Consider the following 23,825-nt stretch of genomic DNA (forward strand, 5'->3'; position numbering starts at 1 on the left):
ATTAACACATGACTTTATTCCTATAAATTGCTGTTTAACCAGGCCTTCAACGCAGGGGTAAATATTAGAACGGAACCTGTGACTGACACCACCAAAAACAACCACAGGAAGATCCGATCGAGAACTTGAGCTACAAATTTCCAGTCTTGAACTACCTAGAAGAAACAACAACAATAATATTAGCTTGGTACTTTTTTGTGTGCAAGTTTTGATATATTTTAGCTGCAAAAAATGCCATTAAAATGTAGTCTGTGCTAGTCATAATTGTGAACAAATGTTGCTGATGCCATAAATATTGCTCCCTTGGACCCCCCAGTCCTTCAAACACATATGCATGTGTTTAACTGACTCGTCAATGAATCTGCTTCAGTGACTAAAGTTAAGCACGTGTATAAATGGTTACAGGATCACAGACTTGGAATGGTTTAATAAAGATTTCTTAAAAGGTTCATCCGCAATCGATACCATCGATCGGGCAAAGCACATACATGCGGGCAGAGCTTTCAGCACATGAGCTATCCCAGTTACTTCGCTATGTTTAAGTCCGTTGCTGGGTCAAAGCTTATCCAGTAGACAGTGCAGTTAGGAAAAAAATGGGATTTTGCATACCCAGCTGTAAGTGCCGCACATCACTGCACACATATGAGCAGTTTAAAAAACAATCAGGAGAACGTTTTTATCCTCCCAATTTCACACCGAAAGCCATGTGCCCATGGACGCTGAGCTCAAAATGCAAAATATTGTTTTTTCTCTAGATCCCCTTTTGACTCATTGCGGCTACTGGGACAGATTCACTGATCGGCTCCAGCTGTTTTTAATGGGCAGCTTTTGGCCGCTTTATGTTGCAGGCGTGATACAGAGACGCTAAAAGGTATTGGTGAATCTGGCCATTTAGTTATAATTTGTTTTTCCAGCCTAGACACCCTGGAACTGCACAGTCATCTGAACGAACCATACACACCCAAAACTAATCCTTTTCTCAACATTACCTACCCCTGCTGCCTGTAGCTAGACTAAGTCATTCAAGGTCTGGCTACACTGCAGTGTAAATCCAGGTCTGTGGACCCAGGCTTGTGGAGATGGTGTGTCCAAGCCTGCACGTGAACATCCATACTGCATCATCACCCTGGGTATACAATTGCTGGACTTGGGTCTCACAGCCACGCTAACACGGCCATATGCAGACCTTCTCACACAGCTCTGTGGCTTGAACTGTGTCCCTGCTACAGAATGACAGGGCTCAGACCCTAATCACAGCAGGGTCCTAGGACCCAGGTCCTGTGTGTGTGCCGCCCAAGTCAGACTGGTGTGTGTGTGAATGGAAGGGGGCTTGGCTCAGATATGAGCCAGAGCCCAGGCTCAGTGTGCTGTGAAGACATCCCTCGGTGGGCACGACTGGTCACATCAATACCAGGCGTGCGACAGAAGAAACATCTTGTACGAACGTCTGAGAGCCGGCTGCCCAAACAAGCACGTCTTTGGGGAGCCCCAGGAAAGGGACCGAGAGGCCAACCCAGAGCCACTCTCCACAGCAAAATCATGGTTGAAGCCGTATTTTTACATCTGAACACAGAAACCTGGACAAATGAGCGGAGGACAGGGCTGACTGGTGCCTTATGCGCTTGATGAAGCAGGAAGAATGATGCGGATGCCCTTAGAGCAAGTCGTCGTGTCCCCCCCCCCGTGAATGAGATATGCTGGCAGGGCAGCCAGTGTAGGACGCTTGCCCTGCTATTGCCCAGCAGATAAAGAGAGGCCGTCAATCCCCAGATCGGTGCTGACTTCAGGAGTGCTGCGGTCTGAGGCACCCACAGAAAAGAAGAGTGAGCTCAGCACCCACCGGGATGATTCGCCGTTGGCGTCCCCCGTGGAGCAGCTATTTCCCCCACACAGCTGCAGATGAGCTGCCTGCCGATCAGCTTGATCTAATCACCTGTTTCCACCATGCCTCCCTGCTCTGACAGGGCCTGAGTCAGCCCTGGGGCCTCTGCTCCGACAGCGGGCAGGGAGCTGCAGCTGCTAACCCAGGGGGGCAGCAAATCCCAAGCCATGTCCCCTCTGCATTGTGTAACCAAACACAAAAGTCTTAAGTGTGGTCAAGGAGCGCTGGGCCTTGTTCAGCCCCTGCTCACCGTCACCGTCTGCCCGCAGGTGTAGGTGAGGGACCGTCCCTCTGACTGCACGTGTGGGCAGATGGTGACAACGCACAGACGGTAGCTGCAGCTCCAGGTGAGTCTGGGGCTGGGGGCAGTGGTGGCCATTGGAGCCCTAGAAAATTGGCTCCCACAGCAGACCTGCAAGGCTGGCCTAGGGACCCACTGGGCATGGGGGTGGGGGGGGAAAGGGGAGCGAAGCCCCGGACGGGAGCCCTGCAGAAGACAGGCGGGGCAGGGGGAATCCCCACTGCCTGTGGCGAGGGGAGGAGCCCTGCTGCATGGGGAGAAGCCCAGGAGGGGACAGGAGCCTGGGCAGAAGCCAGGCAAGTGGGGGGAAAAGCTCCGCCACCTGGGAAAGTCCTGTGGAGAGGGAAAAGCCAGACTGCACCTCCGGGCAAGCGGGAGGGAGCTAAGCCCCAGAGACCCACAGTAGAAGGTGAGTGGGGGAGGGAAGCCCTGGCCTTGGCCCGGGCCCTGGCCCAGACCTTTTTTCCCTTGGGTTGACCTGGTGGCCGGGTGGGAGTAGGGGTGGACCTGATGGCTGGCAGCTCCCACTCTGTCCATTAGGCCCCAATCCTCTCCTGGAACCAGGTGAGAACCCAAGCATCCAGGCTCCCAGCCCTCACACTCTCACCACTAGCCCCCACTCCTCTCAGAGACAGGAGAGAACCCAGGACTCTGGGCTCCCAACCCCCTCCCCCAACTCTAACCATTAGGCCCCAATCCTCTCCTGGAACCAGGTGAGAATCCAGGCTCCCAGCCCCCGCACTCTCACCACTGGCCCCCACTCCTGCCCCAGAGGCAGGAGAGACAGGAGAGAACCCAGACCTCTGGGCTCCCAACCCACTATAACCATTAGTCCCCACTCCCCTCCCGGAGCCAGGCAAGCACCCAGGCATCCAGGCTCCCAGCCCCAGTGCGCCAGCCTCTAGCCCCTGGGTAGAGTCAGGGAGGGGCCTTGGGCGTGGAGTGGGGGGCGGGGCCGTGGAGGGGTGTAGGGGAGGGCACCCACCGGCAAAACCACGTCAGTACTTAAAAGTAAATATGCAGCAGTGTGGGGGGAGGCTAGATCCCAGCAGCTAACACAGCGACACTAAACTGTGGAAAGGGAGAGTTCAGTAAAAGGAGGCAGCTAGTCGAAAAGGTCCCTAGTCAAAAGGAAGGGACGTAAAACGCTCAGGTGTGGCAGGGCTGCCACGTCGGGAAGCAATGCTAGAGTGTCAGAAGAGACGTGTGCCCTGAACAAAAGGGAACCAGGAAGGCAAGACGTTAGTTGGCATGGCTAAATGGCACGCGTTGGGAACCTACTGGAGCCAAACAGCAAGCCTTCCAAGTCTGGAAATCTGACCTCGTCAAGCCAGTCGAACGTGAGGATGAAGAGGGAATATGTAAAGGGAAATTAGAAAGGCTACAATGGATTATGAAGAGCAAATAGCTGCATGTATGAAATCAAGCACGATATTTTTAAGTGTATCAGAAGCTAGAAGCTTGGAAAAGAATCAGTGGGTCCCTGGGTCACCAGGGTCTAAAGGGAGCAGTTAAGAACAATAAGGATGTTGCTGAGACACTAAGGGTATGTCTACACTGCAATAAAACACTTGTGGCTGGTCCAGGTCAGCTGACTTGGGCTCACAGGGCTATAAAATCTCAGTGTAGACGTTCACGTTTGGGTTGGCTTGGGCGCTGGGACCCCATGAACCAGAGTCCAGCTGGAGCCCTGCAAACCAGAGTAAGCTGACATGGCTGCAGTGCAGCGTACTGATTACGATTTCTTTGAATCAGTCTTCACCCCAGAGGATACTGGGAGATCCCTACCCAACCCTGCTCTTCTCCTGTAAATTAGGGACTTTATGTCCGAGATTGAGCTGGCAGGAGGAGTTTACAGATAAAGTGGCTGAGCTGGTAGCACTAAATAGAAGATTCCCAGATAATTGTGTGTGGCTTTAGAGGAACAGTCATACATGGACTTTTCTCTAGCATGCGCTTTCATTAACGCAGCATATTTGGTGTGGGGCCAGAGCGTTGGTTCCACCCACTCCCACCCTTGTCCATCCACTCCCTGCTCATTTGTGCTGGGAAATAGCAGGTGCCTAATGCACAGAGAAGTTCATGATTGAGGCCTCAGTATTTCTGTGATAACTAATGACCTGAACTAATGACTGATGACCTGCAACATCAACCTCATGCTGGCAGAGCTCACATTCGGAGGAGAGGAGCTGTTTTAAGATGAATTGAATCGTTCCCACCAGGATCATGGCAGTTTATGTAGTCATTGTTGTTACTTGCTTTGGGATCTGAGCTTTCTCCCATTCCCCTCTTAGAGCTGACCAAAGAACAAACACAAATTTACAGACATCTTGGATAAGTTTTTGGTTTGAAGTTTTTTGAAAATAATCAATTTTTAAAAAATCACACTTTTTTTTTTTACTAACAACTTTTGGTTTTTCCTTTTTTGGTTTTATCATTCGAGAAACTTCAACCTGCTCTGTCCTTAACCTGCATTTCTTACTATCACTCATTGATCGCCTGAAGTTATCAGAGAGATTTGTAAAAGAATAACCCCTACTTCTTAGGTCCAGACCTCTTTGATCCACTTCTTAAAGCTAGATGGAAACTACAGTCTGAGAGAACTGAAGCTTCAGAACAAAGGATACAATTAAAATTAATTATTTACCACTGATTGGAAGTAACTACAACAAACAGAGCTTCTTTCATCATGGTGCTAACAAAACCGCTATTTCTTTTTCATTACTTGTCTGTATACATCATCCCATAAAATCAGATCTTTTGTAAATTCCATGGTTTGCATGTATCACTTCTACGTTAATTTTTTAAAATGAACATCATAACAGACAGCTAGATAATTGGGGCAAAAAGTTTGGGTAGCCAAAGATACTTAATATTTAGGGCCTTATTCTGACATGACATACATTGATGTAAATCAAGAATAACTTCACTAATGTCAATAGAGCTATGCTGATGTAAACAGATATGAGGGTTTTAGGTGGCTAAAGAACCTATCTGTAGGTGTTAGAAAAGACAAGTTATTTAACTACACTGTAAATGAAAAAAAAAGTTTTCATTCTGTTTCTCTACTAGAACCAACATGTTGGTGTTCACGTGTTAACATTACCTGTCTGATGAAATGCTCCTTTTTCACGTGCCCGGAGATGTACCTAATGGAATCAGCAGCCTTTTCCAAAAAAGCAATCACAATTTTTTCTCCATCCTTGACTTGTTTCTGTTTCTTTTTGCCTGAGAGCTTTGATTTTAACACTGGGACAGCTCCTGCAGTGTCTGAGAAGGAACAGCGGTCCACATGGCCCTTCATGCATAATAGCCTAGGAAGTTTTTGAAGGAAGAGTCTTTTAACCCAGGGAGCCATAGGATGGTAGGTTGCTGAGGACCGATGGTGCACATTAATAACGAAAACAGTAACAATAATTGACAGGGTTACAAAAATCATAATAAACAACAAATACTCTCCAATCAGAGGAATGACTTTGGAAGAAGATGGTATTATTTCTTCAATTACTAAAAGAAAAACAGTAAGAGAGACTAAAACAGATGTAGATAATGAAAGTTTTTCCCCTTCGTCAGAAGGCAAATAGAACACCAGCACAGTCAGAAAAGATAATCCAAGACAAGGGACTATTAGGAAAAGTGTATAAAATAGTGGAAGGCGTCTTAAAACGAAGGAGTAAGTAATGAATGGGTAGGAATGCAATGCATCCTTTCTACTGCCTTTCATACCTTTGGCATTCAGGATTTCCCACTCGCCATTATCAAAGAAGTCTTTCCTATCTACGTTTTCATCTATTAAAATCAGGTCAACCATGCTTCCATCATAGGTCCAGGATCCAAATTTCATGGAGCAGTTCTGTCTATCAAATGGGAAAAACGTCACATCCATAGTGCAGGAACTCTTATAACTGGCTGGTGGAGTCCAGGTAACACTCCCATTGTATTTCACTATGACTTTGGTCATCAGGGAGCCTTCAAAACGTCCATCAGCACTGGGAAGAGGAGAAATAGGATCAGTTTCAGTTTTTCACCAGCCCCAGCTCAATCATTTGGATATTCTGATTCCAGTTCTGTTTCCTAATCCTTGGAAATGAGAGTGGTGACACAGGCCAATCATTGGACAAAGAATTCCATAAAATCCCAGCAGCTTCAGAACTCTGTGTAAAATGCCCTGATCATAGGGTAATGGTGGCACTGGACTTTATAAAGTGCCACTCTTTTCCTTGTTTAGCAGATCTCAACTTCCAGACCCCCCAGGTCCTTCTCCACATGATACCCCCACATGCACTATGGCCCAGCGGTCAGTGGAGCTCTTCAGTGCCCGATGCTGGGAGGCAGCATTAGTTAGTGGGTAAAGCAGGCGACTGGAAGTCAGGAAACACTGAGTCTACTGCTGGCTCTAGTGACCTGCATCATCGCCCTGTAATTGTGTTTCCCTCCCCACCTCTTCGGTCTGGTCTATTTAGATTGCAAGTGCTTCATAGCAAGAACTGTCTCTCACAGCACCTAGCACAAGGGGCTCGGAACTTAGTTGGGGTCAGCAGGTCCGTATCTCCCAACAGGCCCAACTTTTGTGGGACTTTGAGATCCTTCATACATTCATCGAGGAAAAATGAGATCATCTAGTCTGACCTCCTGTATGTCACAAGCCATTAAATTTCACCCAGCTACCCCTGCGGTGAACCCAGTACCTTGTGTTTAAAACACTGGGCCTGGTTTCTAATCTGAATGTGTCAGGCTTCAGCTTTCTGCTCCTGGTTCTTGTTATGCCTCTGTTCACTAGATTAAAGAGCCCTTGGGTACCTGGTATTTTCTTCCCTTGATGGTACTTACATACTGTAATCAGGTCAGAGCTCAGTCTGATTTCTGATAAGCAAAACAGATGGAGTTCTTTAATCTGTTAGCATTTTCTCCAGCTTTGGATCATTTTTGTGACTTCTCTGCACACTCTCCAATTTTACAATATGCTTTTTAAAACATTGACACCAGAACCGGATGCAGTAGTCTCACACTGGTCTCACCAATACTGCGTGCAGAGGTAAAATCACCTCTCTGCTGAGTACTCACCTGTTTACACTGTCTCACTTTGACCCTCAGTGCCCCCTGTATCGGTTGAAGCAGCTTCTGTTCCCCCCGAGGCTGGCTGGGCTTGGCTCTCCACGCTGGATGTTGCAACCTGGTGCATAGGATCACAGCACCACACCCTCCGATTTGGCCCAGCCACGCCCCTCGTTGGAGGGATGGGCCAAACCTGCGTGGCGCTGTGCCCGTGTGCACCAGGGGCAGTTGAAATGCCCAGTGTGAGTAGCTAAGCCCAACCAGCCCCACAGAACAGGAGCCAGAGGAGCTGCTGTTGCGAAGTGAGTGTGAGGCGGGTTCATGCTGCACCTCCCCCTCCTCAGGCCTCCCATTTCCGAGGGCAGGACCCATCCCATTTCAGCCGCTGGAAGTGTTGTCAGGTAGGCAGTTCTACGGTAATGTTATTAATGTTATAGGCACAGCTGGTAGGACTGCCTATTATTAAGTTTGCTTAACACGTCCCATTATAAGAACCTGTTTTCACTTGCTTCTACCTTCGCCAAACTGTAACCATTCAGGCTGAAATTTCCCAAGCCAGGTGACATTTTGCGAACATTTCAGCTAAAATGGTTCCGCCATTCCCAAGAATCCTATTAGTGACAAATATGTTGTTTTGCCCATGTTGAGAATATAGCCCCTGTATGCTGTGGAGCAGGCATTTGGAATTTGGCCAGAGTGTGGCCTTTGCATCAGGGATTTGCCTTTGCTATTCCTGTGAAAAAACTGTCCAAATTTGGTTATGAGCATTTGAAAAATATCAGTTTGCACATGCTCAGTAGAGACTTGTTAGAGTTTGGCTGAGAAATTCTCTGAAGATTCTGTCTGCACTGAGCATGCTCCAGCCAAAGGCTGCAGGGGCTCACTAGGCTTTTCCTGGAAGTTGCTACTCCCATATGCTGCAGGGCACGGTGGTGCCGAGCACCAGAACTGAGAATAGCGGGACTGTCTCTCCTGTGCTCACCATGTCCATACCCACTGCTAGGCAGGCAGAGTGGAGGGTGAACCAGCCGGAGTCGAATGCAGAAGGAACAAGAGCTGGCAATGCAGGGAGAGCGTGGTGGGAAAGCTTGAGATAGAATTAGGAGGCTGGGGTGAGAGAGACACGGGGACTTGCTGGACAAGGAGAATGAGGCAAGGATCCTAGGTTGAGATGCCTGGTCAGAGAGGCTGAGACTCAGAGTCAGGATGGAGGAAGACTGGGACGGGAACCTCAGAGGTGAAGCCTGGGACTGGCTGGGCAAGGAGCCTGGGACTGGGACAAGGAGCCAGGGTGGGGGGAAGAGACAGGATAGGGAGTGGCTGGTGAGACAGAGGCAGAAGGGTCTAGGAGCACTAGAGAACACTCACCTCCAGAACCTGGAATGGAACCCGTTATTCCTGAGTCTCAACAGTCCTCAGCTGTTAGCAAATAGCTGCAAAATGCACTGGCAAAATGTGTGTCTCGCCCCCGCCTCGCCCAGTGGCTGCTCCTCACAAGGAGGACAGCCCACTACTGCTATGAGCACCTCTGTTATCTCAAGTGGCAGAGATCCATACAGTGGAACTAAAGATTTCAACTCCGCTGATGATCCAGGTGGGTGTCAATATGATGGAATTATTGATTTTTTTTAAAATTTGTTTTTTTAAAACAGGAATTTACACACAAAACTATGTTAAAAGAATGTTAATGTTGCAAAGTCACTGAAGGAGGCAGGGGACCTGTGGGAAAAAAATAGTTTGTGATCATATACTGAAAGACTATCACAAATGCACACTCACAAGAGGTCCCCCTTATGGTGGGATGGACAATCTTAATTCTGGCCATTCCTGATTGGAGGGTTTGACTTTGCAACCGCTGTGTTCTTTTAATGTAGCTTTTGTGTGTAATGAACAATAATAAAGTTGAGCCCATGTTTAAGCACTCTGCTGGATCAGGGCCTGTGCTCCTGCACTCTGCACCACTCAGCTCTTCTCCAGGCTTTGCAGCACTTTTAAGTAATATGAACCAAATTCTGCCTGGTGTTTTGCTCCTCTGCACTTGAAAGACAAGTCATGGGCCAAGTGGGAGTAAAGGGAGAGTCCTGCCTCACGCAGGATCTGCTCCAGACAATGGGAATGGGCAACTGCTCCTTTTCTCCAAAAGCCCTGCCTTGCAGAGTACCACAGGGATCATCTATCCTGTCTTCTCTCTGCTACGTGAGGCCACCTGGGAGTAGCGGAGAGATGCTACAGACTCTGCCCTAGCAGCAGGCTGGTGGCTCCCAGCTGTACACTGTGTTCTCCACAGATGCAAGTAACCTCAAACTCCAGGAGTTCAGATCTGGATCTGAATGCTCCCCAAGGTTAGATGTGATTGGATTAACAATTACACATCAGACCCAGGCTGAAATTACAAAGCTCAGGTCTGAATCCAAACTGCTCCAAAGCTCTTTCATCATTTTATTTTATTTCTTGAATTTTTAAAACCCAATTCTAGGCTTGCCCATCCAGTGCATAACATGGACATAGACAAAGGACTGTCCCTAAACAAATCCACACTCACTGTTCAACACCCTTAGGGAAGTGTGGGGGGGGAAGTGGGGAGATGGGCTTGGAAGCCTGCCTGGAAAGTTAACAAATCTGGGCTCTGGCAAGCCAATGGGGGAAGCAAGTTCTGAAACAGAGGACTCCTGACAGAGAACACCGTGCAAGCAGCTCCCCCTGGCTTACACTGTGGGAGCACCATCCAGCTCCAGCGCCTCTGCTGACCTCAGCAGTGGCAATATATCACAAGGGGCAGTGCTCACTCAGGCAATCCTGTCCCAAGCCATTCAGGCCTTCTTAAAACCAACCCTTTGAATCCCACCCCAAACCTTACTGAAAGCCAGTGCAGACCACAGAGCAGAGTTTCTGAGTGGTCCCAGCGTGTAGCCCCATGCAGAGTATATGACATGATATGGAGCAATCTAAGGCACCCAGCATTCTAGTCCAGATACGTTTCTGAGTAACAGCTTTCTAACACGATCCATGTTTAAGCACAGTGCTAGCCAGCATGGCTTGAACTTGATGTTAGCGATTCACTAAACAAGTCTCTGAAACCCAGAACAACGAGCCTTGCTTCTAAAAGGAAAGAGCCTTATACTCACTTTTCAAACAGAACGATATCTGGGAGCCAGAGCATCTCTGACGGAACTCGGATTGCAGTGGTCCCACCATAGTCCTCAGGATTCCAGCATAATTTATGGTCAGTCCATTCCTGCAACGAGCCAAGAAAGTCCTCTTGCCGTTCAGACACAGCAGGCCCACACTGTCAGAAGGGCCGTCTGTCCTTCTCAGTGGGATTTTAGTACACATCTTCATAACACAATGCTATTTGCATTTATTCCTTTATGCCCAGCACAATGGGACCTCAAGACCTGACTGGAATCTATGTATTACAACAACTGTTATTGACGATTAATTATTAGTGATCCATTATTATTTATTATTGCTGTATTATGATTGAAGTTGGCAATGACCCCTATATTTGGGTTGTAACCCTTTCCATTATAAAAGGGTTCTTTTCTTGGAGAAGCTCTTCGCTGTCTGCAACAGGCCTTTGATATTTGGCAGGGGAAATGCCTTCAGGATAGAGAAGAGCCTTTCGTTTATCCTGTGAAGTGCTGCTCAGATTTTGTTGTGATATGAAGGGTTAAAAGTCACCACGTTTCCGTCTCTCCCTGGCCTGTCTGGGGAGCGTCTTGGCAGCCTGCCACCGCCAGTGAGCATGCCAAGGCTGGGCTCACAACCCCTCCAAAGCAGCAGCAGGGAGTGCATGGAGAACACCAGCCAGCTGCCGGAGCAGCACAGGGTGGAAAGCGCCAGGCTGATCCCCTGACCCCTTCCTTGCCCCCTCCAACCTGGCACATGGGAGCCAGTCCCCCTCTGGGGGGCTGTGTGGGGCAGGAGCTCCCTCAACTTCCAGACCTGGCAAGAGAGTGCAGAACCGGGCTCCACCCATAAACCCTGAACCTAGTACATGTCCCTAGCCGCTCTCCCCCTCCTTGGAGGACCCGCACAGAGCAGGACCCCCCACCTTCCTGGGTGGGAAAGAGAGAGAGAGCTGCCTCAGACTCCCTGCCACCATCATACGGGCCCAGCACATGGTGCCAGTGGTCCATATCCCCTCCCTCAGGCGTAACATTGTTCTTCTGCTGCCCAGGGCTGTAGTTTGTCCTACAGCTCAAGGGACGGCAGGCTGTGCTGCAGAGCTGAAGCCTGGGGGTTCAAACCCTGCAGACGATGCAGGGGTGGGGTGTTACAGGCAGGCCATTGAAGTGGGTGTTTTACCTTTGTCCTCAATACAACACTAAGAAATGACATACAAGAACGACGTTAAAAGAGCATTATTAGGTTGCAAATCCAAGCACACCAAAGTTAGGAAATGCCAGATTTATGGTTGCTTGTGCAACTCTCATTCTCCTCCTTGTCCGCATGCACAGTCTTTAATGACATTATCACACACTGTGTTATCCACAAGACCCAGGCCTCATGCCACGCGCAGGATAGTGACCGAGGGGGCTGCAGGGGATGCTGGTGAGTTCGTGTTTTAGGAGTAAGTCAGTGCAGCCATTCTTGCTGCACTGAGCTTTGGCGTCACGTTCCACCTCCTTGCTTTGTTTCCTTGTTTAGTTTTGTTAACTTTGGATTGCTTGGTGCCCAGTCTGGAGACCTGGGGGTATGAGCGATTCTCAAAGTGAAAGAGCAGATTTTTGCTGCTACATTTATTATTTATGAGTTTTTAGGCTGCCCTGTGGGACCGCAAAGAGGGAAGAGAGACCATGCAAACGAAAATCAATACCAATAATAATGGCAGCTTCCTGTAAAAGCTCTGGAGACAAGGCCTAAATAGCATCCAGGTTTTCCCAGAAACATTCTCCCTGGTACTTGCTGACTGGTAATGGATATCCCAGGATGCAACATTCTTTGGCACCTATGGATTTGCAGAGTTTGCAGTGAGTCTGCCATTAGTGACGATGCCTCAGAGTGCTGCTAAAAAGTTTATTCCCATAGCCTGTTGCTTTGACATGTCTCCACGCTCTTTGCATCCTTTCGCTGGTTTGCTCCTCTCCACTGCACAAATACAAATTGCTTGTCTTTGCTCTCAAGGCCCTTCACAGTCAATCCCCACCCTACCTCTCGCCTCTCATTCACCATCAAAGATGTCAGCTCCCATCACCAGTCATCCCATGATGCTAGCCTCCATCACCCACTTCTTACATTTTCAAACAAGCACCTTCATGCTTTCTCCCCTGCTGCCCCTCACACTTGGGAGAAGCTCCCTGTAAACATCCACTAAACTAACTCATCTGCTTCCTTCAAAACCCTCTTTCAAACTCGGCATGGCTGTGTTGTCTACAAAAATCCTGACAACGATTAGGTTGTAGTGTGCTGATCCCAACGCCTGTCATCCTGACTGACACTGTCTCATTGTTTCCTTGTACTGCCCAGTCTGTCTGCAGCCATCTGGTGTTTCTTGTCTTATACTTAGATTGTAAATTCCTTGGGCAAGGACTGTATTTCTGCCCAGGGATTGTAAAGTGCCTAGCACAATGTGGTCCTGAGCCATGGCTGGAGTTCACAGGCACTACAGTAACACAAATAATACAAACAACAACAGCAGCTTTCTGGGATGACTCCAGTGAACAGGAAGTGCTCAGAGGATCTCAGAAAGGAACAAAAATGAAAATTAAGTTAAAACTTATTTCAGAGCCTAATGTGTCAGGCTTCTTTCCACAGGCTGGCCACTGGGGACAAGACAACCCAGATAGGTGGGGCAATGGGGACCGGACAGCCCAGACGGGCAGGGCATCCTCTGGACAGGATAACCTGACTGCCGGGACAGCCAGCCCGCCCACTTATCTTGTGCTTAACTCCGCTTCCAGCTGTGCTTTACAGCTCACCTTTGACAACCTTTCCATGCTAATCCCTCATCTGTAGCGGTGGTGAGGGAAACAAACAGCAGCAGCGTCTCCATCTCAAAGCTCATGAATCCCAAAGCCATGAATTTCTGCAGCAGTAGAAGAGCATTATTCAGATAGTGCTACCCCCAGCCAAGCCCTGGCTGCGCAGGTGGACTCGGAGCTGCTCCATGCGTGGCTAAGATCAGCACCTGCATGAAAGACCCTTCGCTGACGTTGCTCCTGAGCAAGCGTCCTGGGGAGTGCCGTGGAGAGGGTGACCCAGGGAACCACCATCACATCACATCCCCTCTATCGACAGAGCCAAACTACCCCACAGCCTTTCTTGTACGCGCTTGTGTAACTCCTGGGCAGTCTCCAACTGCTGCAGCACATCCTAGCAGACGCTAATAAGGGTGCTGTCGTTATTTGCGTAGCAGGAGCAGTGAGGGCCCATTGGGGTAGCCCCGGTACAAACAAGGAATTCACAGCTGGCCAGAGCCACTGGCTTTAAAGCCCTTGGCACTGGTGGAGTGGAGCAAAGGGGATGAAGCGGGCCAGAGATAAGTCTGAGTATGTAGCACCCCCTACCCACCTGACTACCTCATTTAGCACCAATCTCCTTATGGGTTTGATGGTACCTGATATCTCCCTGTGCTACGGTCCCATTTTGTGTCTGCACGGTGAACAGTTGTGCGTCATGTTACAAGTCCTAAAAAGACACAGCGTGGGGACCTGCAGGATGGACAGCTTACATGAACACCAGGGATTTTTCAGTGACGTGGACTCTCCTGCCAGCTGCTGCAGACTCCGAGGAGGAACGCGATAGATGAGGCCCATTGCTCTGCGCCACTGTCGTTGTAAAGCCCCTCTGTGACTCCAGGCATTGTCCTCCTTTGAGCTGTCAGAGGGCTGTGTCTGGCCCCACTTCTAAGTGTTGTATTTTGCTTGTTACATAGTGTTCAGGAGTCTCAGGAGGCAGCACCCTTTTGTGTGCTATTGGCAGAGGAACTTCCACACCCAAAAGGTTAGCCCAAGCACACAATAGCGATAAATGCTATTGCTGTTGTCCACTGGACCCAGACCCTGGCCCATGCCTGCTACCAATGATGGTTACAGCAAGATGATCTGTTGGCCTTTTCCCGCTCTAATGTCTATAATTCTGTCACAAAGCGCCTGACTTTCATGCTGTTTCCTGAATCCTGATTCTTCTGATATGTGATACCTTTCTAGCTGCCACTAAAAGTCACAGAATGTCCTTGCAACATTTAGCCAGACAGCCCACAGGAGAATCCATATCCTGTTACGCCAGGATTTTCAAAAAGAAGTCTAAGCAACGCCCCCAGCACATCCAAGAACTAGCTCAGCAAAGCAGAGCCAAAAATGGCCAGAAGTGGTGCATTTTGCCCTGACATATAAAGCGTTCCCCAGAACTACCTAGCCACATGTCTGCAGTCCCTGTCACTGCAGAAGTAGGATCTGATTGATTTTTTCACTTTTCACCATCCCAACTGATCATTTCATTTACCTTAATTTTATCAACATTTGCCCTGTTAAAATGTTGTGATCTCATCTTGCCCTTTTAAAAAATAATCTTAGCATCAGCCCTGAACCATATGACACGTGGGTCCCAATCTTTCAAACCTTAATGGGATGTCCAAATCCAACTCACATCAGACTTTAGGCATCTAATGCCTAGTTGTGCACCTAGGTGCCAATCTGAGCATTCAACTGTTGGAATTAGATGCCCAAAGTATCCACGTCTGAAAACTGGGCTCTGTTTTCCACTTATTTTCTGTTCACTTAGGAACATAGGTCATAGGACTGGAAGGGACTTCCTGGATCATCGAGTCCAGTCCAGGGCTATCGCAGGCAACCCTATCATACAATCATGTTAATTAATTTATCAGGATCCATCTTCAAACTAGTTCGCTTGTTTGCCCCACTCATTCTATTTGAAGGCTGTTACTTGATCTTCATTGTTTTCAGTCTCAACATTGGTACTTAGAAATTCTTCAGCCCTCCAACAGAGATCATAGTCCTGAGCCAGCAAAGCAAACAACTGAAAGATATCGTTTCTATCTGAAACTCTGTGCCCGTTGCTTACATTACAGTAACCACATTGCTGGCTTTAACTCTCACCAGGGCCAGGTGCTACTCACTCTTTACAGGATGCTTTAACGGTTTGGATACTCATCATAATTGTCCTGGTGCCTATGAACCAATACAACTGACTAAACAAAACACAAAGTTCTTTGGGAGCTCGGGATAATAAGGGTAAATAATCGTTAAGCTTGCAGCTCGTTTGTATAAATGATACATCATTCCGGTGACGGGGGGTGTCCCGAGGGAGAAGCACATTATAAAACGATGATGAATTTGCAGAAATCCCAGGTATTTAATTGTTTTGGAAATCTGTCAACAGTTTGGTTTTTGCTCCTTGGTTTGGCTTTGCTGAGAAGGGACCTGGCGGAAGCATTGACCGTGGCTAGAGGATAGTGCCAACCACTCTGATGCCTTCCAAGAGAGAGACATCATAGTCCCTCAGGGCTGCTGTACTGCACATCACATCCTGAGGCCTGGCTTAGTTCTCTGCAGTGCAGTAGGAAGTTCTTCCCCTAAAATACAGCCGGCATAAGCCCACTGCCTGGAGCGCAGGACAGAACGGGGAGATCACATGATTGTGTTTGCCGATGTGTAGCCAACCACTGGAAAAGAGGTAAGCTCTTAGTCCAGAATCACCATTGCTCAAAAGCCCCTTTGTGCTACTGTCCGCACTGCTGTGTATAACAGTGCAGGGAAACAAAAACTTCACAAAGGGCTAGACGGTCACAGGCCTTATTCAGCCCCGTGGGGAAGTAAGAACCCCATTACTCCCCTGATCCAACCACAGAGCGGGGGGAGTGAGGGCTGCTTGCCCGATATGCCCCCCTGCCACCAAACAACCTGACATGCAATGTAGTGTAGTGGTCTCTTTTACCTGTCTCAGCCACACGTTTGTCGTCATCAGCTGATTCTTTTCATCCTAGGGAGACAAGAGAATTGAAATTAGAAATATCCAGAGAAAACAAATAAAAGCTTTGTCTGACTTAACGCATTTCAGAGCCTTTAGAACTTTCTGGATCAGCACACAGCATTAGAGTCAGATTTTCCAACGAGCCCAGCGCCCCGCAGCTCTCCTAGCTCATGTCAGGAGCCCCTGGATTCAAAAACCTCAGCTGGGCTTTTCAAAGAGGCGTAAAGGAGTCATATGCCCAACTCACTGCATTTCAATGGGCTCGCAGCCCAAGCACTGAACGCCCAATCCTGCAACCTGCTAGCCCACACAACTCCCACTGAAATCAGTGGGCGTGCTGCCTGGCTGCTCCTGCAGCAGGGATAATCCATTATTTTTTTCTCAAGGTCCAAATTTCTTGGTCAAGGTGTAGTCAAGGTCCAGACTCCAGAGAAAATAATACAAAATAATGACAGGAATGGCAAGAATAAGTAAAGAAAAAGATTTCAGGATCTGTTCAAAAGTGTCCGGCAGTCCGGATTTGGCCCACGGTCCACCTATTGACTACCCCTGCCCTAGAGTAACAGATGAATGCAACTCTGGGAAAGAATTGTCTTCTATGGAAATTAAAGCAAAATGTGCTGGAAAACCTGCTTTAGAAAACAAAGGATTTTGTGGACTGAGCTGCTTACCTTTAGATAGAGAAAAAAATTAGCCACAGTCTGAACTACCTTTATTTTAGATTCTAGTCTAAGAGACTGGGCCTACGCCAGTAAAGTTAAGCACTGGTGCAGTGCTCCACGCTGAGAGGAAATAAATCAGAGCGCCCCCTTGCACAACTGCTCCCTTTCTCGTCAGAGCATGGGGATGTAGGTGGAGAATGAGGGTGTCTGAGACGATGTGGGCTTAGGTGTGATCCAGTGGGCTCTTTTCTTGGACTTTACAGCTGCTACTATGCAAAAATAATTGTGGGCCCATGCTCCCATTCATGCCGAGGTTATCCACCATGCTGCAAACTCACTTGGGCATCACAGTGTTTTATAGCAGGGTTTTACATCTGGCTTCTTATTTTGATTGCCAGCTGTGTCCAGAAATGAGTCATGTCCAACATCTGCATTACAAACATTTGAGGGTTGTTGTTATGGATATTCAGTGGAATTGGTTGAAAAAAGGGGGAACACATTTTAAATTTGCTTTCACCTATTTCAGAATTTCAAAATGTTGAAGTCTGGAAAATTGAAAAACTCCAACCAGCAGGATAGTTGGAAAATGGGCAGGAGGAAATTGGGGAAAGTTTGATGAAAGTTTTCCTAATTTCTTTTTAGTTTCAAAATTTTGACTTTAGACATTTCATTTAAATTAAAAAATGTCAATCAGCTCTAAGATTCACTTCATAACATGAAGAGCAACCTTATTTGTAAGCTCTATTGCTTCACCCACCATTGGGTTGTCTTTCTATTGGACTGTAAGTTCATCGGAGCAGCGGCTGTCTACTCCTCTCTGCTTGTGAAGTGCCTAGTACAAATTATTACTATTTATTATTTGTGCAACCCACAGCAATCTAGGAGTCGCAGTCATACTAAGTGATACACCAACACTGAACAAAAGGACAGTCCCTGCCTCTAGGAGCTTACAATCTAAGCATAAGACAAGAGAAAACAGATAGAAAGCGACAGATCAAAAGGAGAAAACAAAGAAACAATGAGACAATATTGCAGGAGGTCTTCATGCTTGTTTCAGATTAGGAAGATGTAATAATACCGTAACTCCATTATGAGTCCTTTATCATAAGGTGAAAGGTCAGTGAACTAAGCTCTTCTAGATCCTAGTCCCTTAACATTTGCTGTGAAAACTGATACAAATATTAAAACATTGTTAACTACAATATGAGTTTGTTAGGTGTAGACTTTCTCTTCCCTAAAGGTCCTGCAGGTTACTTACCACATCCACTAGCTGAGATATCTTTAATCCAAAGTGGACTTTTATTGTATCATTGGAATTTTCTACAGGTCGGACCCATTTCTGGTACCCATGAAATAAGTGTCTCAGGAGTGCATCTTCATTTTCAGCAATCAAGCTGGACCCAGCGAAAGCTAAAAGGAAATGAAGAGAATGTGGCATATGTAAAAGTGCAGCACGGAGTGTCCTATGAGTCGAAGAGAGCAAGAGGAAAGATAATCACCAGTGCAAGCAGGAAAACCTGCCGCAGGCAGAACCTGGCCAGATAGGGATTACATTGACAGTCTCTCATTAGAGACAATGAGGAGGGAAGTAAGATTAGTCAACTCAGATGGAGCTTGTGTGGGGATTTTATTCTATTCATGTTGTTATTGGGTCTCCGATGTGATTAGGTGTTTAGTATGTATTAGTGTTTTTTTAAAAGATCACCCAGGGGGCCTAGAGCTCTACGGTTTGCCAGTTTGTGATGGCACCCTAGGGACTGTTACACCAGCTGGGGCGTGCTGGAACACACCAATGCCTGGCTCCCTGCTGCCCGGCATACACCCCATGTTGAGGGGGAGAGGGGTGTGGAGCTGGTGGAGCCGGCTGTATGCTACCAGGGCATTTCACCTGGCTCATCCCCCACTGGCCGGCCCCACCAGAGTCATGCCGAGAGTCTGGAGCAGGACTAGAATCTGCCTCTACACGTTCAAGCCCTCTCCTCCAAGTGCTTGCTCACCATTGCCCGTCCACAAGGAAAGAGAACGAGAGGCTGTTTCCCCTGCCCACTGCCAAAAGCCTCATTGAATCGGAATGCGCCAAACCCAACTGCCTCCCACTCTTCCCAGGGACCAGAGTGTCTAGCTGCCCAGCCCTCCAGCTTCCCCGACGAACGCTGCAGCTGTGCACTGCCAGCAAAATCATGCAGCAGAGGGACGCCCTGGGGGGGCCGTAAACTGAAAAACATCCCACACCTGGGAAATATGCTGGATTTAACTGTGAAATAATGAACAACATCCCTTCTCCCTTTCCTGATGTAATGTAACACAACGCTCCCCTGACCCGGGCTCAGCAATGTCCTTATGCCACAGCATCAGTCGAGAAAAGGAAGCCGTTTTCGTAGAACCTACGTGTCAGCTGTGCCACAGAGAATATGAATCCTGACTGTGACCTAGGGGACATAACGGAAATTTGGTGGGATGATTCTTACAGCTGGGATGTTATGAGCCTTGATGAGCATGCTCAATGGAGGCGATGCAGAAAGGGAAGAAGTGGGGACCCCAGAAACAGAACTACGAAAGCTCAATCAGGCCAAATTCAGCTGTGGTGTAAATGGTCACATCAGTTATCCACTGGTCATAAACTGGTCCCCAAATGCAGGAGAGTGGGGCAAGGAAGAGGCAACGTTATGGCCCTGCCCCCTCCAGATACATGGGGCAAGAAGGTTGCATCCCATAAAATCGCAGGCATGCTCCATCTGGGGCAGGGGCTACATTCCACACAATGTCTCCAGGTACTACCCACCCCCTTCCTCTGGAGTGTGCTGACAGGATCCTTCAAGCCCTAAAGAAGGGAAAAGGCTGTTTAGAGAGCTAAGAGAAATGGGGTAAAACTGAGCACAGAAAACATGTAGGCTGAATAGCTGGAAAAACATCCTTCCAGGGAGGTCTAGTCTGCCGAGATCTCATCTCCCCCAAAAATGTGAGACGATCTTAGGCTAGACTCTTTTAAAAGGAGACGAGGTAAAGCAGTGGTGAATACACTGAAAGAAGCAGCGTTGCCCTTGAAGAAAGATGAAGATTATCAGCTGCTGTAGGTTAGATCCATCTCCCATTTCATTGATTCGTGTGTATACGTTTCAGTGCTCATCACAACATTTACCGTGGGTAAGATTAATTCATCACACTTGCCATTCACTTGATATGTCTCCTCGTTAACTTTTTCTAATTTCTACTTGTTTATGCCTTGTGCTTTCTGGCCCTACCAGCAAAAAATTAATAAATACATAGAAAAAGCTCTGGCAAGGATGGTGGAGGGAGCTTTTTTACACATGATGTGCACTGTAAGAAATACATAAATGGTACATTTAGCCTTTCGTCTTTTTATTTGAGAGGCTAGGTGTTCATCCCGATGCTGGGGATTTCTCTGTACAGCATCTCTCTTCAGCAATAACACACACTCTCTCTCTCCTTGTGTCTCACACACCCATAAAAACACGACTTTTCTTCTCAAGTGTCATATATTTTGTGGGATTGGGTACTAAACTCAAAATGCACTTTTCCGAGTAGAAAGTGGCTCTGCTATTTTAGTTACTCTTCATTTCTCCTCTGCTACAATAATATCTACCAGTAACTTCATTGCCTTGTGTTTAAAAGGCTTTTAAATTTAGGAACAAATATAACTATGTTTTACCAGTCAGATGCTTTTAAAAAAAAGTAGAATAAATATTATAACAATGAACACTATAGCAAGCAGACACCTAACTGTGTTACAGAGAGAAATCTGCATTTTTTATATTTATTGTGGAAAAGGAAGAAATCACACTTACCTGAATTGCTAACACAAAGAATGAGGGGCACTATAATAAGATCTAGCAGCAGCATCATGGCAGCTTTTTAATTTTTTGTGTTCATGAGCAAATAAATTCCATCCTAGAAACAGGTTAACACAAACTAATTAGAAAGCATGAAGGATAATAGTATCTGCAAAGAAGGATAGTGCATTTCAAGCCTAATCTTGCATCACTATGAAGCTTTTTTAAAGTACACTTCATTGATTTTCAGTCAGCTGTCACATCCTGTAAGTCTAAAAAAATACCTCTGGGTCCTAAACTCTGACATATTTATTCTTTATATTATAACCAGTGTTCATCTGCTGTAAATCAGAAGATAGCATGAAGTCAGAAAAAATATAAGTGTAGACGGCCAAGACTGACCATAATACCAATATTCCACAAATATATCTTTTACCACCAAATCATAGACAGCAGGGATGGAAAAGGTTTCACTTTACCAATGCAGGAAAGGTTGAAAGACGGCATGTTTAGTCTAGAGAAAAGAAGGCTGTGGGGGAACATGATAACTGTCTTTTCATGTGTAATAAGTTGCTACAGCTGTTTACCTTGTCACTGAAGGTAGGAAAAAACGTGATGGGCTTTATCTGCAGCAAGGGAGATGTAGGTTAGATACTTGTAATAACTATCTAACTATAAGGATAGCTAAGTTCTGGAATAGGAATCCCTATCATTGGATGTTTTTAAAAACAGGTTAGGCAAACACCTGTCAGGGATGGTCTAGGTTTAATTGGACCTACCTCACCGCAGGGGGCTGGACTAGATGACCTCTCAAAATCCCTTCAAGCCCTACATTTCTATGAGTCTTGGATTGTTTACTACTTTATTCCCCCAGTATCCTCCTGGTCTAGTCTAGTGTTAAATAACTAAAGTGATGGGGCTTATAGCAGTTCCATAGGGGAGACTATTGAACAAGTTTCTAGATTTCATTCTTAGGGAATCCTTCCTAGTATTCAACCTGATCTAATGGAAAGCAATGATTTCAAATGGCCTTTAGATCAGACCCATTCAGCCTAATGTTCCTTTTCCCACCCCATTCCTTCCTCAGCAACCCTGAATGGAAGTCACTTAAATATATATCTAGCAAAAAGGGAGTTTCAAGTGCAGGGTTTTGCCCTTGCTATAGCCATGTGAAGGATCTTACCTTCTCCGGTTTCTCTGCACTGTTCCTTGTCTCCAAAAAGATTTGCAAGCGCTGCAGCTTCCTTCCATGTAGAGTAGAGAGATGGAAGCATTAATTGTATTGTACAAGGCATAAGTAAAGACCTCATCTGGAATATTGTGTACAGTTCTGGTCACTCATGTTCAAGAAAGATTCATTCAAACTGGAATAGTTTCAAAGAAAGGCTCCTATGAGGTCAGGGGAATGGAACGCCTACCTTACAGGAGGAGACTGGAAGATCTTGGCTTGTTTAGCATAATAAAACAAAGGCTCAGAGGAGATACGATTGCTTTCTAAAAATCACGAGGTAAGCACCAGAAGCTAAGGGACGATGTTGGCACAAGAAGAAATGGGTAGAAAGTGGTCGTGAATAAATTTAGACTGGAAATCAGAAGAAGGTTTTTAACCATCGGGGGGGGGGGGGGGGGGGGGGGGGGGGGGGGGGGGGGGGGAGCCTGTTTCTGGAACAGCCTCCCTATAGAAAAGTGAGTGCAAACAGCCGAACTAGTTTTAAGTCAGAGTTTGATCAAATTTACAAAGGGGATTGTATAGCCATAGCAGAGGACTGGACTCGGCGACCCAGGAGGTCCCTTCCATCTCTATGTTCCTAAATCACCAAGGATGAGGTTGAGAAATGTTGGGGAGAAGAAATGAGAGACTCAGCTGGAGAAGAAGCTTGACAGGAAGGAACCTGGGCCTGGCAGGGGGTGTGGGCCTCTGACCTGGGCTCCTCCGAAGTATTGTCAGGGCTGTTGTGGGGGGTGGGGGGATCTCTGCCGAGGATGGCATGCAGCTCTTTGTTAAAGCTACAGGTCTGTGCTCTGCACCTGACCACTTGTTAGCCTCCCTTGCCCTCTATCACACCTGCTGCAGCTCCTTGGCTTTCACCAGCACCGCTATTTGTCTCTCTTTGTCGCCCTTCTCCTCCATGCGCTGAGCTGTCTGCTCGTAGATGTCGATGTGTCTATGGCTGGTTCGGAGCTGTGCCTCTACAGCCTCTTCTCCCCACAGAGCCAGCAGAGCCAACATCTCACCTGTACTCCAGGCGGGAGCACATCTGCAGCATGCAGCCACGCCAGGCAGTTGCTAGGTGTACTTGCGCGTTCCTAGGTGAGCTCTCCAAGCTGGGCACACAGGAAATGCAATTTCAGACATTCGTGGGGCTTTAAAGGGAAAGGGCAGCGGAGGTCAAACGTTGACCAGAATGGTCAAGATGGGGCATTGTGGGACACCTCTGGAGGCCACTAACAGCCAATGGAAGTAACTCAGTATCTACACTGACACTGCATCAACCTAACTACATGGACCTAACCTCTATGCCACTTACGGAGGTGGAGTTATTACGTCGGTGTAGTGGGTGAGTTACATCGGTGGGAGCAAAATGTTAGTCTAGACACGACTATCGTTAGGTCAACGTAAGCTGCCTTGTGTCAGCCTCACTCTGTACTGTAGACCAGCCCTTTGGTCCTTAAAAGATCAGGACACTTTTACCAAGGAGACTAAGGCCCTGATTCTGCAAACCTGGATGTATTTAACTTCTTGCACGTGACTGGTCCCATCAACTCGGTGTGATTATTCACATATGTAAGTGTCATTTGGGAATCTAACTTTAGGCACCTAGGTTTGAAAATCTGGGCCTAGGATGATCTTTATGTGCAACTTTTCCATGTTGCTGATGGATGCCAAAAAACCTGCTAAAAATTTATTCTGCAGGTGCCCTCCAGTTTGTCAAAGCTTGAGAACTTTCCACAAATGTATGGCCCTGTTTATGTCAGCAATTCTAGTTTGACTGAACAGATTGATCATGTTTTGTATATTGGTGAGAAAAGCAAAGTACCGGAATCTGAAGTGAGGTGAACATGTAGATTGGCTCAGCAAGTTCTGCAAGGGGAAATGGGGACATCTTGTGGGTTTCAGATGAAATTACAGTGGCTGTCAAATTCGTGCTAAGACACATCTAAAATGGGAAGTTCCTTCAAGTTGCGCTATCATTTGCCAA

At 47.2% G+C, this 23,825-nt stretch overlaps 1 protein-coding gene across 1 annotated transcript; it reads right to left on the reverse strand.

The window, feature by feature from the left end:
* Positions 1-20: 20 nt before the first annotated feature.
* On the reverse strand, positions 21-20,698 carry CHRNB3 (cholinergic receptor nicotinic beta 3 subunit). The gene is made up of 6 exons (XM_067553422.1): positions 20,641-20,698; positions 18,093-18,244; positions 16,137-16,181; positions 10,364-10,473; positions 5,290-6,172; positions 21-155 (listed from the first exon to the last, which is right to left on the reverse strand). The coding sequence occupies exons 1-6, from the start codon at positions 20,696-20,698 to the stop codon at positions 21-23; spliced, it is 1,383 nt and encodes a 460-aa protein (XP_067409523.1).
* Positions 20,699-23,825: the final 3,127 nt, after the last annotated feature.

Source organism: Emydura macquarii, unplaced genomic scaffold (genome assembly GCF_026122565.2).
Source record: "Emydura macquarii macquarii isolate MOO-44397 ecotype Brisbane River unplaced genomic scaffold, CSIRO-AGI_Emac_v2 contig_1451, whole genome shotgun sequence".
Lineage (NCBI taxonomy): Eukaryota > Metazoa > Chordata > Testudines > Chelidae > Emydura > Emydura macquarii.

Coding starts and splice junctions, on each gene's coding strand:
- CHRNB3 (XM_067553422.1), bottom strand. CDS start 20,698: ATGATGCTGCTGCTAGATCTTATTATAGTGCCCCTCATTCTTTGTGTT. Junction 18,245..20,640: donor TCTTTGTGTTAGCAATTCAG/GTAAGTGTGATT, acceptor ATTTCCTTTTAG/CTTTCGCTGGGTCCAGCTTG. Junction 156..5,289: donor AGGAGCATTTCATCAGACAG/GTAATGTTAACA, acceptor TGTTTCTTCTAG/GTAGTTCAAGACTGGAAATT.